The following is a 17104-nucleotide window of genomic DNA, read 5'->3' on the forward strand; positions in this document are numbered from 1 at the left end:
ATTTTTACACAAAAAAAGCATAAAGAATATATTTTCTGTCAGTGTATTTACATTATATACATTTACATATGGGAAAGTGAATTATGAGCCCCAGGGAAACAACCATAATCAACCCGTGCGGTATAGAGAGTGCAGTGTAAAAATGTATATAAAATTACTGTGCAATAATAAATAATACTCACTTTGGCTAAAGTGAGGAAGAAAAACATCATTGTCATGTGGGTTGTAACGTAAACTAGATATTGATGTGCTTTATTGAACTAGCGCAAAAACAACAGTTGATGGACAGAGTGCAGAACAATGTCATACATTCACCCCAGTACAGAGATCTGGGCCTAAATCTATAGTGATTTTGCTCACCATGCCATTCCAGTTTGAACCCAGCCATATGCAAATCAGTCTTGACCCTGTGCCCCTTAGGAACAGTCCAGCCCGAACTGCCAAGCCAGGTCATCCCTGGACTCGAAACAAGCATCCTAGAACCAGATTTGGGCTTTCAGCCATCATCAGCCAGGATAGCTTGATTCCAGTGGCATGGAGAGCACGGGACTCGCGTCTGAGCATACCCGTCCCACTCAGGTTGACAAATGCAAAAAACAACAGTTAATGGACAGAATGCAGAACAATGTCATACATTCACCTCTGTACAGAGATATGGGCCTAAATCCATCGTTTTTTGCTCACCATGCCATTCCAGTTTGAACCCAGATCATTTGACTGGGGTGAGTGCTTGCGTTGTTCAACACTATGTCCATCATCCCCTTTGGTTTTGCTTTATTAAACTAGGGCATTACTCTATTATTGTTTAACATTGTGGTTTAAATCAAGCAGGTTATATTAATTGCTGCACTAAGTTGTCATTCGAAAGCAAAATGAGTTCCTTGTGAACATTGTTGTTGCTGAATTAGCGCTTCCGCTAATGTCAGGAAGGTGCCTCCCAAAAACAAATCACAAAATACTGTACACCTTCCCTCCACCATACCATTAACCATGAAATACTAACTTTGCTGTATTTTTTGTTAAAAGATCATTTTTGTCTATTCCCCTTTCTTTGATTTAAAATACTAATTTAACACCAGATGGTATTTGCCGATGACTTCAGCAGAGCTGACTTTCATCAGCCCAGTCTACCAAGTTTATATTATTAATAGTTGGTTTTAAGGGTTTTGTGATTAGCCTTATGCATTCTTCTGATTACATGGCTTTGCCCCCAAAAAATACATTACACTTTTTTAAACTAAGTTAAGTTTATTTTATACATAATGAAATACAACAAGTCGATATGCACCAGCAAACAACGATTGAGCATAGAGTAACAGTTTACTTGCTAAACATACAACATCCATCAAGGTATTCGCATACAAAGTGGTGATCTTAAAGAATGTGTTTGCTCTTATGCATATCATCATTCAATCTGCTTTGCAAATCAGTAAAAGCCTTTAAACCTCGTCCATTGTCAAAGGTCATGTTAAAATATAGAACTAACCTTTGGTTGGAGTGTATGGTGTTGTGGGTTTGCCAGCTCTGCCTCTCAGTCCTCTACAGTGTTGAAAACCAAGGATTCTTCTCAAAATAAATTCTATCTTTCTTTGCTTACAGGCCTGGCTGGATTTGCTCGTCTCTGTCCAGGAGATCAGTACGAGGTGAGTGGTATCTCAGTGCTTATCTTTGAAAATTCTAACCTCACAACTGAGTGGATCCAGAGTCTCTGCTCCCGAATCGCAACCCAATTGTGCACCTAAGTCTAGTTCCAAGTACCAGGTGAAGTCTTGAGTAATATAACAAGAATAGGATGAACCATGTTATGTGGGGAAATATAAGCTCTCATGCCTGCATGTAATGATGACCTGGTAACTCGAATATAGTGCTGCTTTACACTGCAGACTGAGATGTGCGCTTGAATTACAAACTGAAATACTGACCGAGTGTGTGTGTGTGTGTGTGTGTATGTGCAGAATAGATAGTCCAAGGCTACCCATCTTCATTCTTTATCAAGACTGTGTTTGGTGAAAGTTGGAAAATGTCTGGTTGAGTAAAAAGGATTTCTCATCCCTAGATTTTCATGAGAATTGGTCGCCAGCGCTGGAAACTGAAAGGCAAGATAGAAGTCAATGGCAAGCAAAGCTGGGATGGAGATGAAATGTTCTTTCTTGCGCTCATTAATGGACTAATCTCCATTAAGGTAAATATTCATTAGTCGGTTGCTCATTTTGAGATGACAGTCAGTGAAGTAGCTTGCAAGATTTAAAAAAGTTGGCTAACTAAAATGTGTGGTTCTTAATTGATATTAGTTCTCTTTCAATAAATGTTACTCTTTTCATCAAACGCCGAAGGAGGAAAAGATGTGTGGTCTTTAACATAATTTGGACATGTGACCTTCAAGTTAGAAACTGTCTCTGCAACTCGTACGTAACCTGCTAAGCTATCCCAATCCCATGCTTCATTTGTGTGTAAAATGGAACACCCTGGCTGCTACTCTCCATATCCTCATGACACAGTAACCTGGGCGGGGTTGGGTCTTTAAAGGGTTTGAGAACCACTTGGTTGATAGTAAACCCATGAAAAAGCGACTGAAAAGAGGACTAGGACAAAAATGCCTCTGGCTACAGTTTAATGAGAATGAAGTATCCGTCATTTAAGCTCAGGAAAGTGGTTGTAAAAGATCCATTCCTGGTGTGGTCTCTTGAGAGCATATGAGAGATAAAGACTTTGCTTTTCGCATAAGTTCTACCTCAAAGCCATTGCAACTAAATTACTTCTACTGGGCCTTCAAACCTTGTGTGTCAAAACTGTAGGCTAAGGTTGTGGCGGTGTTTCCAGAGTATAACCGTATTGCTCACCTTGGTTTTGTGTTTTTTCCTTATTGATCTCTTTATGGTAATGAACGTTTTCTCCGCATCTTTTTTCCCGCGGACTTTCAGCCCGCATACCATTACTCCTTGAGGTCATTGAACCCGCATATTTATTATTAATATTTATTTATTAATGCAATTTATAGAGCGCGAACAATTGCCCGAGGGCGTCTCGGCGCTGTGGATGAAGCAGAGAGAAGGGATGGAAGAGAAAGAGGTTTTATTGGCAGAATAGCCACGTCTTTATTTTGCGTCTGAAGATGGTCAGAGTGGGGGCAGCCCTTATATCTGCGTCAAGGGAGTTCCATAGTTTGGCCGGTGACACAGTAAAGCTGCGGTCACCCCATGTGACTGTCCTGGTGCGTGGGACCGTCATGATGGAGGCGTTCATGGATCGAAGTAATCATTTTGGGACATGAAAGGCAAAGGATTTAATAAGGAAAAGCGGGCCTTGATTGTGTGTGGCTTTGTATGCGGTGCAGAGGGCTTTAAACTTGATTCTGTTTATCACAGCTAGCCAGTGGTAACTTTTGATGATGTGAGCAATCGGTTGGAATTTTGGAGTGCCTGAGAGTAGTCTGGCCGCAGCGTTTTGGATGGACTGCAGCCTTTTAATGATTTTGTGTTGAGCATTGACCAGGAGTCCGTTGCAATAGTCCACTGAGGACATGACAAATGAGGTGATCAGTGTTTTGCCAGACTCGGGGGGGGGGGCAAGGAATGGGAGAATCTTTTTTATGGTTTTGAGTTTAAAGAAAGAAGATGATACAATGGAGTTAACATGTGCCGCATAGGTGAGTTTTGTCGTCTATGATGATTCCCAAATTTTTAACCTTGGTTACTGGGAGGGGTGGGGGACCTAAACTGGAGGGCCACCAGGCGTTGGGCCAGGTGGGGGTGAGCTTGCCAAAAGTCATGACCTCAGTTTTGTTCGAATTTAACTTGAGGCAGTTAACTGACATCCAGTTGCTGATGGCCAGCATGCCCTGATGTAAATTGGCCGCTACTTTGTCACCGTTCTCTTTGATGGTAAGAACCAGTTGAGTGTCGTCGGCGTATGATGTTAGGCCCATCCTCCAGTCCTTAATGACCCTGGCTAAGTCAGTAACATAGATATTAAATAATGTTGGACTGAGGGATGAGCCCTGAGGGACACCGCATGGTAGGGTCATTTGTGCTGATTGGAAAGTACCCAACTGGACGGTCTGGGTACGGTGAGCAAGGAAAGAAGTCAGGAGGTCTTTAGCTTTGGCTTGGATACCTATGGCATTGACACGATCGATCAAGATGTTGTGATCGACCGTGTCAAATGCCGCTGTAAGGTCCAGTAAAATGAGCACGCTGCTCCGCCCTGGTCGAGAGCTGTTCTTATCTCATCGGTGGCTTTGATGAGCGCGGTCTCAGTAATGTGGTATTTCCGAAAGCCGATTTGGCTGTCATCTAGAAGGGAGTGTTCTTCAATGTATTGGGAGATTTGAGAGTTCATGAGTTTCTCTGCGATTTTGGCTGGGAATGGCAAGCCAGCAATCGGTCGATAATTGCTGGAGTCATCTGCATCGAGATGGGGTTTTTTCAGCAGGGGTTTGATGATTGTGTCCTTCCAGGTAGTAGGATAGGTTCCGGTATTGAACATGGTATTGATGATCTTGGTAAGTTGGGGTGCTATAATGTCCGCTATGGGAAGAAGAATGGATGAGGGGCAGGGATCCTTGGCAGAACCTGATTTAATACTGTTCATGATTTTGGCAACTTGCGTAGGGTCAGTGTTATGAAATAGTGAAAAAGAAGGGTGATCTATGGGGGTTACAGTGGGATTAGATTTGATATTTGTTATGTCTGCGAATTTAGTGTAAATGTTGTTTACTTTATCGAAGAAGAAAGTGGCCAGGTTGTTGCAGAGGGTTTGAGTGGGTTTAGGAATTGATTGAGGGGGCAAGTGTGATAGCTTAGCTATTACTTGATAGAGTTCCTTGTTGGAATTTTGAGCTTGCTCGATTTGGGAGGAGTAAAAATTGCTTTTAGCCTGGCAGATCGAATTTTTATATCGAGTAATTTCTTTTTTGTAATTCTCCTTGTCCTCAAGGGAGTATGTTTTCCTCCACTGTCTTTCTTTATTTCGGCAGAGCTGTTTCTGTAGTCTTAGAGCCTCGGTGAACCAGGGTGCCGATGGGGCGCTGCGGTTCTTGGATGTAGTTGTGGTAGGGACTAATTTGTTTAAGGCCAAGGAAAGCCAGGTGGAGTATTCTTCAGCTGCAATATTAGGATTTTGAGATAGATCGGTGGTGGAAGCGGACAGAAGGTCACGGAGTTGATGGTAGTCGAGATTTTTCCATGATCTGGTTGTCTTTATAGTGCGAGCAGTGTTATCAAGGGGCGGAGAGGAGCTAGACGGGATTGTGAATGTAACCGCGTGGTGATCGGTCCATCCTAGAGGGAGGATTTCAAGGATGTGTAGGTTTTTGTCATTGGTGAAAATGCCGTCTAACGTATGCCCTGCTTCGTGTGTGGTACCTTCGATCAGTTGGTATAGGCCCAGAGATTCTAGATCAGTAACAAGGGTTTTAGTATCATTATTAGTGAGATTTTGTAGGGGAAAGTTAGTCTCCTAGAATGGTGATGTTGTCAATGGCAAGAGATTCCATCGTCTCTGCGAAGGTTGTTAGAAATTGAGTTTTACTGCCTGGTGGTCGGTATAGGAGAACACCTTTAAAACGTTGGGATGGTCCTAGTGCTACAGAGAACTGCAGAGCCTCACAGGTTAAAAGTGGTACCGAGCTGATTGTTGTCTTAAACTTGGTCCGATGGATAATAGCTATTCACCTCCAGTCTTTATTTGTCTATCCTGCCTGAGGATGTTATAGCCTTCAGGGGTGGCTATCAGGAGGTCGGGTTCAGATGAGGGGTTGGTCCAAGTTTCCGTAAGGAATAATAGGTCTAATTCGAGAGTGCCGATTAGTTCAGCTATCTCGTCTCTGTGTTTGCCTCGGGATCTAGTGTTTATTAGCGCTGCTTTAATGCGATAGCGAGTCATAGGGGGGCCAGGTAGTTTGTGTGCTTGTACCTGTTGTGGAACTTCCATTTTGTAGTGACAGTGTGGGCAGGAATTGAGGTGATAAAGCGGATCATTGAGGTTATAGTTGAAGTTGGGACAGAAAGATGGTGGACGAAGGTTAAGGAGGGCATTGCGATGATATAAAAGGGATGGGGCTGATTGTAAAAGACCAGGGGGTGAGGCCCTTGGCCCGGGCGAGGCGCAGACGGGCTTGACTTTGGCGCGCCCGCTGCGCGCGTCCGCTGCGCTTGCGCTTGCCCTCCGCCCTAAGTAGTCTGGGGCTGCTTGGAGACTGGAGCGCTACTTGCGGCGCCATGAGCCGGAAGTGAGTATTCTGTTTGCTCCCGGTGTAGCCCTCCGTACTAACGGCACCAGTCATGTCGGTAGGGGCCTCGGGGCACAGGATGAATTACACAGTAATCGTGAGTGACTCAGGGTGAGTGCAATTTTAAAAAATACAAGTACTTTCAACAATTTTAAAATGTCCAAGATTAATAATTTTATGAGCAAAAGAAAGCGGCAACCTCTGAGTCAGGCTGCTAGCATCCACTGGGCTCCAACTATCGCCTCGCCCTAAGTAGTCTGGGGCTGCTTGCATACCAACACTCCGCATTTTTTCACAACGCGTGTGCATTTACCACGCATGCCTTTACAACGAATTACGTTGTAAAGGCATGTATGGTAAATGCACAAGCGTTGTGAAAAAAAACCAGACTTCATGAAGATGAAACCAGGAGGAGTGTGGAACCACGACAAGAGAGAGGTAAGGGGGTTTGGTTTTTTTTTAGGGGTGGGGGGGTCGTGCTAGGGTAGTGATTGTGTAGTCTAGTGTAGGGTTTGTGTTGTGTAGTGTAGTGTTGTGGTGGTTGTGTAGTGTAGGGTCGTGCTGGGGGTAGTGTTATAGGGTTTAAGGTAGTGTTGTAGTGTTTGTGTAGTGTAGGGTCATTCAGGGGGTAGTGTTTTAGGGTTTAGGGTAGTGTTGTAGTGTTTGTGTAGTGTAGGGTCATGCAGGGGGTAGTGTTTTAGGGTTTAGGGTAGTGTTTGTGTAGTGTAGGGTCATGCAGGGGTAGTGTTTTAGGGTTTAGGGTAGTGTTGTAGTGTTTGTGTAGTGTAGGGTCAAGCAGGGGTAGTGTTTAGGGTTTAGGGTAGTGTTGTAGTGTTTGTGTAGTGTAGGGTCATGCAGGGGGTAGTGTTTTAGGGTTTAGGGTAGTGTTTGTGTAGTGTAGGGTCATGCAGGGGTAGTGTTTTAGGGTTTGTTGTAGCGTTTGTGTAGTGTAGGGTAGTGATGTGTTGTTTGTGTAGTGTAAGTAGTGTAGGGGCAGTGTTGTAGTGTTTGTGTAGGGTACTCACACTTACCTTTAAAACTTTTACAATGAGTATACCTTTAACATGCATGCCTTTGCGTTGTAATGGCATGCGTGGTAAAGGCATAGTCGTTGTAAAAGTTTTCGTTGTGATAATTTGCGGGGTGTTTGTCTTTGCGGAATGATAATTGCGGAGTGATGGTATGCGGGGTATTTGTTTGCGGAAATATGTCACATATTCTCTCTTGAATATAGTACATGAGAGACAGTTTAATCTTGATATTTGTTTTAAAGACTGATAGCTTAACCTCTGTACACAGTTCCATGGTCGTTCAGTATGAGTGGTCTACAGTACTCCCATGCCTCCCTGCTTAGAACACTGCAGCAAAGTACCCCATTTAAAACTCTGATGATCTGTTTGATTGTTAACACATTTTTAATATTTTTTATTTGAGAAAGGTGGAGAAGGCCCTGGAGGAGTAGTGTGTGTGTGTGGGGAGGGGGGACACTTCCAATGCATGCCGTTTACAATATGTTATCGAAGAAATCTATATGAAAACAATATGTTAGTCATGATAAGGGGCATACTGACCATTAGTGCACCCGGGTCACGAGCACCAGGTGTGTAAGGAACCCACTGCTTCTCACTTATTGTTGTTTTCACTATCAAACCAGGTGACAGGGCAGGCTGTTTCCCTTCCTTGCATTGAGGCCCAAGGTACACCACCGCCCGCGGCTGGCCCGTGTGATGGGATTACAGTTCTCTTACAGAGGTGGCCTTCATGTATAAAAGATGTATACATTTTTCAGCATCTCACCAAATTCTTCTCAAACACGGACCTTTCAAACTGCGTATACAATATCTGTCTTGTAGCCGCTCCCACACACAGCGCTTCAGTAAGACACAATTGAGTTCTATACAAATACGATGTTATATGATATTTCTGTGTTTGCCGGAAAAAGACCATTACACAATGTGAATTTATTTTTAGAAAACGATATGCGTCGGAGTAAAGTTTAAAGTGAGTGACTGAAGGTTCCCCACTTGTTGTTCTGTTTGAAATGAACTATTGACAGCATGAAGGAATTAAAATAAGTCTGTCTAAATAATGTTGACCCATTAATTTAAAGACAAGATTTAACTTGGAAGTATTTAGGATTATGCAGTCTTTTTATTGCATTTTGGCGACCAGTGGTTTAAAAAAAATCCACATACTTTATTTAGCAAGACGTATAGTGAAAACGCTTTGGACAAAAGGCGATGAAATGACATTTTCAGTGCATAAACACATGCGATGGAATGTTGAGAGATGGGGAGCCAATCAGAATGGAATTTCCCAGGCAGGATCTCGTTTCAAACTATCATACTGCAGAGTAACTTCTGGCGGCAGAGAGGGAATAGTATGCAGTATAGAGTGGCAGCAAAGGCACATTCATTTGAGCAGGTTAATAACATTAATTATTGTTTCTAACCTGTCTTTTACAAGCTCACGTGTGGCTTTGGACCATAGACTAGGCAACGGGCAGTAACTAAGCTTATTGACTAGTCTGTGGTGAATAATGCAATAGCAAAACTTTGTTACAGAACTGATTTTGCACTTATAATATTACTGTACCTCCTAGGCACAAAAATGTGTCAAAACATCATTATGCAGGTGTAGATTTTTGTCAGGAAAGTTATCTTTGTTGTCTATCTGTTCAATGGGAAATTTGACTAGATACATAGCCACCATTTAAAATAGCTTAGTACCTTATGATACCACATAGCTCCTGTGTCGTACATCCTAACTAGCCCCGCTCAAGAAACCCCCCAAACACCCACACCAGCAAGAGATCCAGCTGGTTCCCCGAAGGCCTCCAAGCGAACCTCCCGAAAACTAGAAAAAAACTGGACCCGCGAAAGAACACCAGAAAGCTACACAGCCCACAGGAACGCCACCCGCCAACACCACCAACTCATCAGATCTGCCAAAAGGACTGCCTTCAGAGACCGCCTAGACAATAACGCACACAACAGCAAAGAGCTCTTCAGCATCGTGAAGGAACTCTCCAATCCCAGCACCAACACCAACGACATCCCACCGTCACAAGTCCTGTGTGACTCGCTGGCCACCTTCTTCCATCGCAAGATCACAGACATCCACGACACCTTCGATGCCGTCACCACCCCGACAACAGCCCACACCCCCGCTCCCACAAACACTACCCGCACCAACCGCCTGCGTGCCTGGACCAACATCAACATCAACGACAACGACACCATCAAGATCATGAACACCGTCCACTCCGGATCCCCGAAAGACCCCTGCCCACACCACATCTACAACAAAGCCAGCAGCACCATTGCACCCCACCTCCGGAAAACCATCAACATCTCCTTCGAGACAGCGACCTTCCCGGAGAGCTGGAAGCACGCAGAGATCAACGCCCTACTAAAGAAACCCAAGGCGGACTCCAAGGACCTCAAGAACTTCCGACCCATCTCCCTGCTCCCGTTCCCGGCGAAGGTCATCGAAAAGGCTGTCAACATACAACTGAACAGCTTCCTCGAAGAGAACAACATCCTGGACCCATCCCAGTCAGGGTTCCGCAGCAACCACAGCACCGAAACTGCCCTCATCGCAGCCACTGACGACATCAGGAACATGCTCGACAATGGAGAAACCGCGGCCCTCATCCTCCTGGAACTGTCAGCCGCTTTCGACACAGTCTGCCACCGCACACTAAGAGCACACCTCCACAATTCCAGAATCCAAGAGAAGGCCTGGACTGGACCACCTCCTTCCTTTCCGGGAGAACCCAGAGCGTCCGCCTCCCCCCCCTTCCGCTGCGAAGCCACCAAGATCATCTGCGGCGTACCTCAAGGCTCATCTCTCAGCTCAACGTTGTTCAACGTCTACATGGCACCACTCGCCCACGTCGCCCGACAGCACGACCTAAACATCATCTCCTACATCGACGACACCCAGCTGATCCTCTCGCTCACCAAGGACCCCCACACCGCCAAAACCAACCTCCACGAAGAAATGAAGGCCATCGCCGACTGGATGAGGAACAGCTGACTGAAGCTGAACTCGGACAAGACAGAGGTCCTCATCCTCGGCTCCACCCCTCGGCCTGGGACGTCTCCTGGTGGCCGACCACACTAGGAGCACCCCCTACACCCACCAACCACGCACGAAACCTAGGGGTCATCCTCGACTCCACACTCTCCATGACAAAGCAGGTCAACGCAGTCTCCTCCTCCTGCTTCAACACCCTCCGCATGCTTCGCAGGATCTTCAAGTGGATCCCCACCGAAACTAGAAGGACGGTCACCCAGGCCCTCGTCAGCAGCAGACTGGACTATGGCAACGCACTCTAGGCAGGAGCCCCGGCCAAACTCCTGAAACAACTCCAACGCATCCAGAACGCCTCAGCCCGCCTGATCCTCGACATCTCCCGCTGCAGCCACATCACACCCCACCTGAGAGACCTGCACTGGCTCCCCATCAACAAGAGGATAATCTTCAAGCTCCTCACCCAAGCACACAAGGCACTCTACAATACCGGACCAGCGTACCTCAACAGATGACTCAGCCTCTACACCCCCGCCCTCCAGCTCCGCAGACCACGCCCCCGCCACCGTCCCCCGCACCCGAAGGATGACCGTCGGCAGCAGATCATTCTCCCACCTCGCCGCCAAGACGTGGAACACCCTCTCCATCCGCCTACGGCAGACCGAAGACCTTCTAACCTTTAGGAGACTCCTCAAGACCTGGCTCTTCGAACAGTAGCAGCACACCCCCACCCCCAAGTGCCTTGAGACCCTCACGGGTATGTAGCGGCTTTACAAATGCTATGATTGATTGATTGACTAATGAATGGTGTGGTGGCGCACCATTGTTTATAGACCACATATTTTTTATTGAAATGGTCACTACATTTTTACAGACATGCAGTTTTTCCGATAAAACTATATAGCACACAAACGGCAATGTGCGGAAATCAGGTTAAACTAATATTAATCATTTGTACATCACTAAGTAAACTGTCTTGATTTGTTAAGAACTTTGTTTCCATCGCACTCAGAACGTCCCACCTGTTGATCCATTTATAAATATGTGTACAGTATATTTACAAGTATTTAAATATGGTTATGTTAAAAAAATGACAACCAGAGCATTTCATTTCACAGTCTCTGTACCCCAGTAAGATTGGCAGATACTTTACAAAAGCTTCGCATTTTGTAGTTCGAGAATGAAAAGTAAACACAAATCTCCATGTTAAAGTATTTAGCAACAATTTCTCAGAAGACATAGTCTGACATTTGGCCTCTGGTCTTGAACGCACGGCAAATGTAACAAAAAAAGCACAATTTCAAGGCAACTTTTTTGCTCATTCGTCTTCTGAACTCAAGCTTGGTTACTCCTGGTGGTACTGTGCGGTAAGTAAATCTCCAGACCAGTTGTTGTGGTATAAGAGATTTAATGAAGAGCACAGCAGGATGTGGACTCAACGCATGCTGACCAGTCTGCCAACTGTCACAGCAGAACACGAGTCCTCCAAGCCAACATAACAATTCTAGAATACAAGTAGAGCATAGAGAGGAGAGAAGATCATAGAGGAAACATGAGGAAAGTAACACAATAACTTTACAACACATCTCCCTTCTTTACAAAAACAGAATATTAAACATTAGCAAATATAATCATTTAAATAAACAGGTGGTTTACGATACCTTGGAATTTTAGGACTGTGAAGAAAGGAGGGTACTTGAGAAGAAGAAGAATCAATGATGGTGCTTCGAAGACTAGGAAAACCTGAATCCGAGACATCACCACCACCATCACAAATCCTGTCAGAGGGAGAAGAAAATGAAGTACATTCTTCTTGAGGAGTAGTTATCATATAACCACTACCCCTGTCTTCTTGAGAATCCCTAATGGAATTGTTTAGAACAATGTGAGAAGACAAAGAACCATTTTTTGATATAAAGCAACCCTTCTCGGGTTCCATTTTTCCCCATTAGCAAGTACAACATAGTGAGGAAACACATCCTTGACAAGAAAAGGGCCCCTAAATTTTGTTAAACCCTCAGAGACTCTTCCCGGTTTTACTTTTACCAGATCCCCTTTTGAAATGTAGTTACTACTCCTCACATTTACAGACTGTGTTTCCACAATGTGACTCTTAGAAAACAGATTTTTCACCCAAGAGGGAACAAGTTTCATCCCACGGACCCTGCCTCGCATGAGCTCAAACGGAGACTTGGTCATGCCCCCATGAACTGTGGTCCGATACGCACATACCATTTCTTGAACACGTTCTAAAACATTTCCCCTTCCAGATAAGGCGAGTTGTATGGTGCCCGCTGCACGCTAGCGTAATGCGTCACCTCCGCTCACTCGCAGACTTGCCCGGTGAAGAATTGGTGGTCGAAGAAAGAACCCAGGCTCGTTGCTAAGGATAAGGAGCAAGAAGCTCTACTCGCATGAGAAACGTTGGAAGTCTTTTTGACGAATAATTAACTCTAAGAAACTCCAATTCCACTTGGAATTTCATCGGATGTCTCAGTCTTCACTCGGCATTCAAGAGAGACATCGCCGTGTTCGTTTTTTTGTTGAGTCCTTCTGCAGAAGTGCTTCTTCACGTTGATATATGCCAGGAGGTAGCAGGCACAGCACCATTACTCGCTGGGCAGCAGGCACAAGTTGTTGTAGTATAGGAGATTTAATGAAGAGCACAGCAGGATGTGGACTCGACGCCTGCTGACCAGTCTGCCAACTGTCACAGCAGAACACAAGTCTTCCAAGCCAACATAACAATTCTAGAACACAAGTAGAGCATAGAGAGGAGAGAAGATCATAGAGGAAACATGAGGAAAGTAACACAATAAGTTTACAACATACTGCAGCACTCTTTGCTTCCAGCTCCTCTGCTCCTCCTGCCTGAGAAGGGTCTAGGACATGGGTACCTGCAAACATTTGTCGAGGGCCCGCAAAGTACGGTCTGTGGTGTGACTGAGTGCCACACTGAGGTGAGCACAAATGGCTCCATGTCAACCTAGATAATGGCCACTGCACTTCATCAATAGTGTGGGCCGCAATGCCTGAGTCGGGACTATGTTGATGATTGAGGTATTCTAACTGGTGATTTTGCCTTGTTGTCTCTGATAGGTATGGTTTTCATGCAGTCGCGGCTGGGATGGCTCGCTGGTGGTGCTGCGGTTTACACACGGGGGAAAGGAGGGATCGAAATGTATAAAATTAATTTTCAAAAACGTACCTCAAGGCCGGCTCCTGCGTCTTCTCTTCTCTGCTCCTGTTCACCTGCCTCCAACAGGAACAGGAAGCAGGCAACCAGGCTCCCTCCCCTAAGCCAATTACAACGCTGCAATTGCAGCGCTGTGATTGGTCGGAGCGCCATGACACGGCGCTCAGCCAGCGGCTGGAGGGTTGGGCATGTTCTTCATGCAGGCTGTAATGCAGCCTGCATGGAGAACAGGGAAGTGCGCATGACTAGTTTGGGTGTCCCGAGAGGGCCAACCAAACAATCACTGTGCACTTAGGAGTGGGAAGACCAATCCTCCCTTGCCCTGCTTGGAAAGCAGAAAAGCCCTGCCCACCGCAAAGCAGCAGGACAGGAAACATAAAATCACAATAACTCCCTCCCTCCCTCCCTCTCTCTCATTCCTTCTATATCCTGCGGCATCAAGGGTTCTCTTCCTCGATTGTTTTCCCCATATCTTACTCTAGCTTTGCTCTCCCTAGTGCATTCACTTTACTCTCTCTAGTCTTAGTGCACAACAAATACTAACATCAGGGGCCGTATCATACATGCAGCACAATTTCCTTTTTTGCACCGGGCACACTTTTAAAAGGTGCGCCCGGCGCAAACAAGGAAAATAGCTGTATTAGGATGAATGCGCTGCCCCTAGAGCAGCTGCAAACTCACAATGCCCTGGGAACAGCGCATTCATGTGAACAACAGAGCAGATGCTTTGAATCTGCTCCGTGTTTCACAGCGCAGGTGGCAACCCGCCTGCTCTTTTAAGGGGTATTATAAACCCTCCTTGCAGTCAGGGTCAGTGAGTGACTCGCCCACATGCAAGTGTAAGTCTGGGGGAGTCGATGAGACCCCCTTTCGCACCTCCACAGGTCTTCCATTAGGGGTCGCACTGACAATGAGCCTCCTGGCATCTTCTTTGCCTCATGCCCGCCACTGTAATATGGCGTGGGTGCAGAAGCAAAGGGATACCCTCATTTGGATGGGGCCACGCCCTCATGCACATGAGGGAACGTCCTCTGATGATAGCACTGGCGCTTTGTGCACCAGCGCAATCGGTATTACAGAAGAGGACGCACAAGCTTCTACAGCCCCTCCTGTAATACCAAAGTGCCCAGGGGGAGCACAAAGTGAGCACAAACTCCCATTGTGCCCCTGGGCTCTAATGTAATATGGCCCTGATCTATTTTTGTCATTAGGATTTGCTAAATATGACACATCTTGGAACTGTGAGATATGCAGGAATGGTTGGTGTTGGACAGAAGAGCTGCCTATCAGCAGGATTAATTGAACACAAATTGCACAGTTACCTTGCATTGCATCGGGTAGGTGTGCATCTCAGGGCTACGTGCACATGTAAATGTACAGGAATTTATATAGCGCAAATCACCAAGCGGTTTCTAAGCGCTTGCTTAGGGAACCCGTCCTGGTATTCCCCTGTGAGATAACCCCGGCAGGGTATCTGCAAGGTGAAAGCCAGGCATCCCGCCGCGAGGGGCCGTTGTGGAGATTAAGCAAGCTATTGCCCAGAGTCGCAGAGTGTGAACCCGTGAGTCGAGTAGGCACCGGAGCGAGAATTGTCGAGTCCATGGACATTTTGGGACTCAAGACCCCGCCGAGCCGGGAATTGAACCCTGGTCCCGGACTGACCTCTGCTTCCAGGTCTGCCTCCTCTAACCAGTGAGCCACACTTCTCCACATGTAGCGATCACTAGCATTATAAGACCTGGTCAGCACAGTTAGCTCCTAATTGAGTCCACATGCATCCACTGGCACACTAACATTGCACACCTTGTACACTAGAACTGTAGTATAAGGGCTACCTGCATACACAGAAAACATTAACGCCATATGCTATGGGACAGGAGAGCTATCTCCACAATTGCAGCGTGCAATGCATGCACAGTACTCATTAACCGTTCAGGCACTGAAGAGCAGAACTATTTCCCAAAGTTCTGAATGCATGCACAGTGCACGTTGAGTTAACTATAAAGCTTCTGATAGATAGTTTCTCTCTCTCTCTATCAGCTGGTTGCAAACATTGTGCACACTAGACATTGCTGTACTTGGACAGCAGGCCTCTTGCATAAGAGTGTTATTTACTGGTACAGTACACACTAAATATTGTGCTCCATAATTAAAGTTTGCCAGCAGCATTATTCTAGATTTTTACTTAACAAACCTTTAATGGAATGCTGCCTTAAATTTAGAATGTAACAACAACAAGGTGAGGGATGGAAGGCTTGAATTAATCTCGGCCACTGGCAATCACTCAGGCCGCATCCCAATCCATCATTTTGACCAGAGTTGGGTACCAGGCTCAATGTGCCCCTGGAGCCAAGCTGTACCTGGTTGAAGAGACCTAATGAGGGTTAAACCAACCCTGGGTTGCTTGTGTTCTGAGTGAGGGAGGACATAGCCTAACAGTTCAGTCTAGACTGTTCCCATGAATAGCAGGGTCAAGACTGTGATTTGAATATGGCTGGGTCCAAACTTAGGTAGCATACTGGGCAAACAACAATGTATTGGGATGTGGACCCGAGAGATTGCCAGTGGCTGAGATTAATTTAAGCATTACATCCATCACGTTGTGTCTGCATTTGCTGCCATAAGAGCACCGGGTATGCCCAAACGTGGTTCTCTGGCTCAGTATACCACTGGAACCAAGCTATACCTGGCTGAAGAGCCCTAACTAGGGTAAACCGGTTCTAAATTGCTTGTGTTTCTGTTGGACCTGGCCCTTTTTGGCAGGTTCACCCCGAAACTTTTTTTGCTTTTGCCTAGCCTGTTTCCGTGACCTGGTGTTAGTGATTTTAGGTCTCTGCACACTTTTGCACTGTGGTACAGTGTAAAGTGCGTGAGCTCTCTGTGTATGTGTGGTGAGTGACCTGCCCTCCCATAGGAATGCATGGGGAATATGTGTGACCATGGTAGTTCCTGATGTGTGGGGAGTGCAGGGTCGAGTTTGGTATGTGTGAACTCGTGAGATTGAATGCTGCGTAATGATGTATGCGGCATGAATGTGTCTAGTGTGGAAGTGCCACTTCTAGACATGGGTGTGCGTGTGTAGTGAGTCTGCTGGCACGTGATTGGCTGGAGCCTGGCTCCAGGAGTGTGCCTGGGCCTGCTTGTGGATTGACTGTCTGGTTTGAGGGTGACAGGGGCTGGGGAGCCCCCAGGAGGTTGTTTGAGTCAGCCCTTGGTTGAATGTCTACATCTGCAACTAGAGTGGTGGGAGGAGATAGCATCTGGGAGTGAATAGGGCTGTGCCTGCCTGCCACAATGCTGGCTCCACCCCCTGTGGTGCGCCTGATGTCCCTAGCCTGGCCAGTGAAAGGAGTTCCCTTTAACCAGTTGTAGCTGGTTCTCACATTGCCTGCATCCTGCTAGACAAAGGAATTCACTGTATAAAAAGGGGCTGTGTCCCCTTCCAAAATGTTCTTGTTTTTGACTTGAATCCTGCCAGGGGCGTGCTGCTGCTTGGGCCCAGGGGAAGGCTTGCCTCCCTGGGCCCTGCCCAGCCCCTGGATACCTGATGGACTTTCCTTTTCTGGGAGCTGCTGTGCTGCACCTTATGTCCTGGACTGCTGAGGTCCAGGACTCCTGAAGGACTTTGTTGCTTTATTTTT

General features: G+C 46.2%; 1 protein-coding gene across 5 annotated transcripts in view; it reads left to right on the top strand.

Annotated features, from left to right (window-relative positions):
* RIPOR2 (RHO family interacting cell polarization regulator 2) overlaps positions 1-17104 on the top strand; it is a 612501-nt gene that overhangs the window by 417881 nt on the left and 177516 nt on the right. For all 5 annotated transcript variants that reach the window (XM_078687528.1, XM_078687531.1, XM_078687533.1 and 2 more), the window contains exons 9-10: positions 1600-1643; positions 2057-2182. In XM_078687528.1, coding sequence (XP_078543654.1) covers positions 1600-1643; positions 2057-2182 — 170 coding nt within the window. The remainder of the gene's footprint in view (positions 1-1599; positions 1644-2056; positions 2183-17104) is intronic.

The sequence above is a fragment of the Lissotriton helveticus genome, chromosome 4_1 (assembly GCF_964261635.1).
Source record: "Lissotriton helveticus chromosome 4_1, aLisHel1.1, whole genome shotgun sequence".
Lineage (NCBI taxonomy): Eukaryota > Metazoa > Chordata > Amphibia > Caudata > Salamandridae > Lissotriton > Lissotriton helveticus.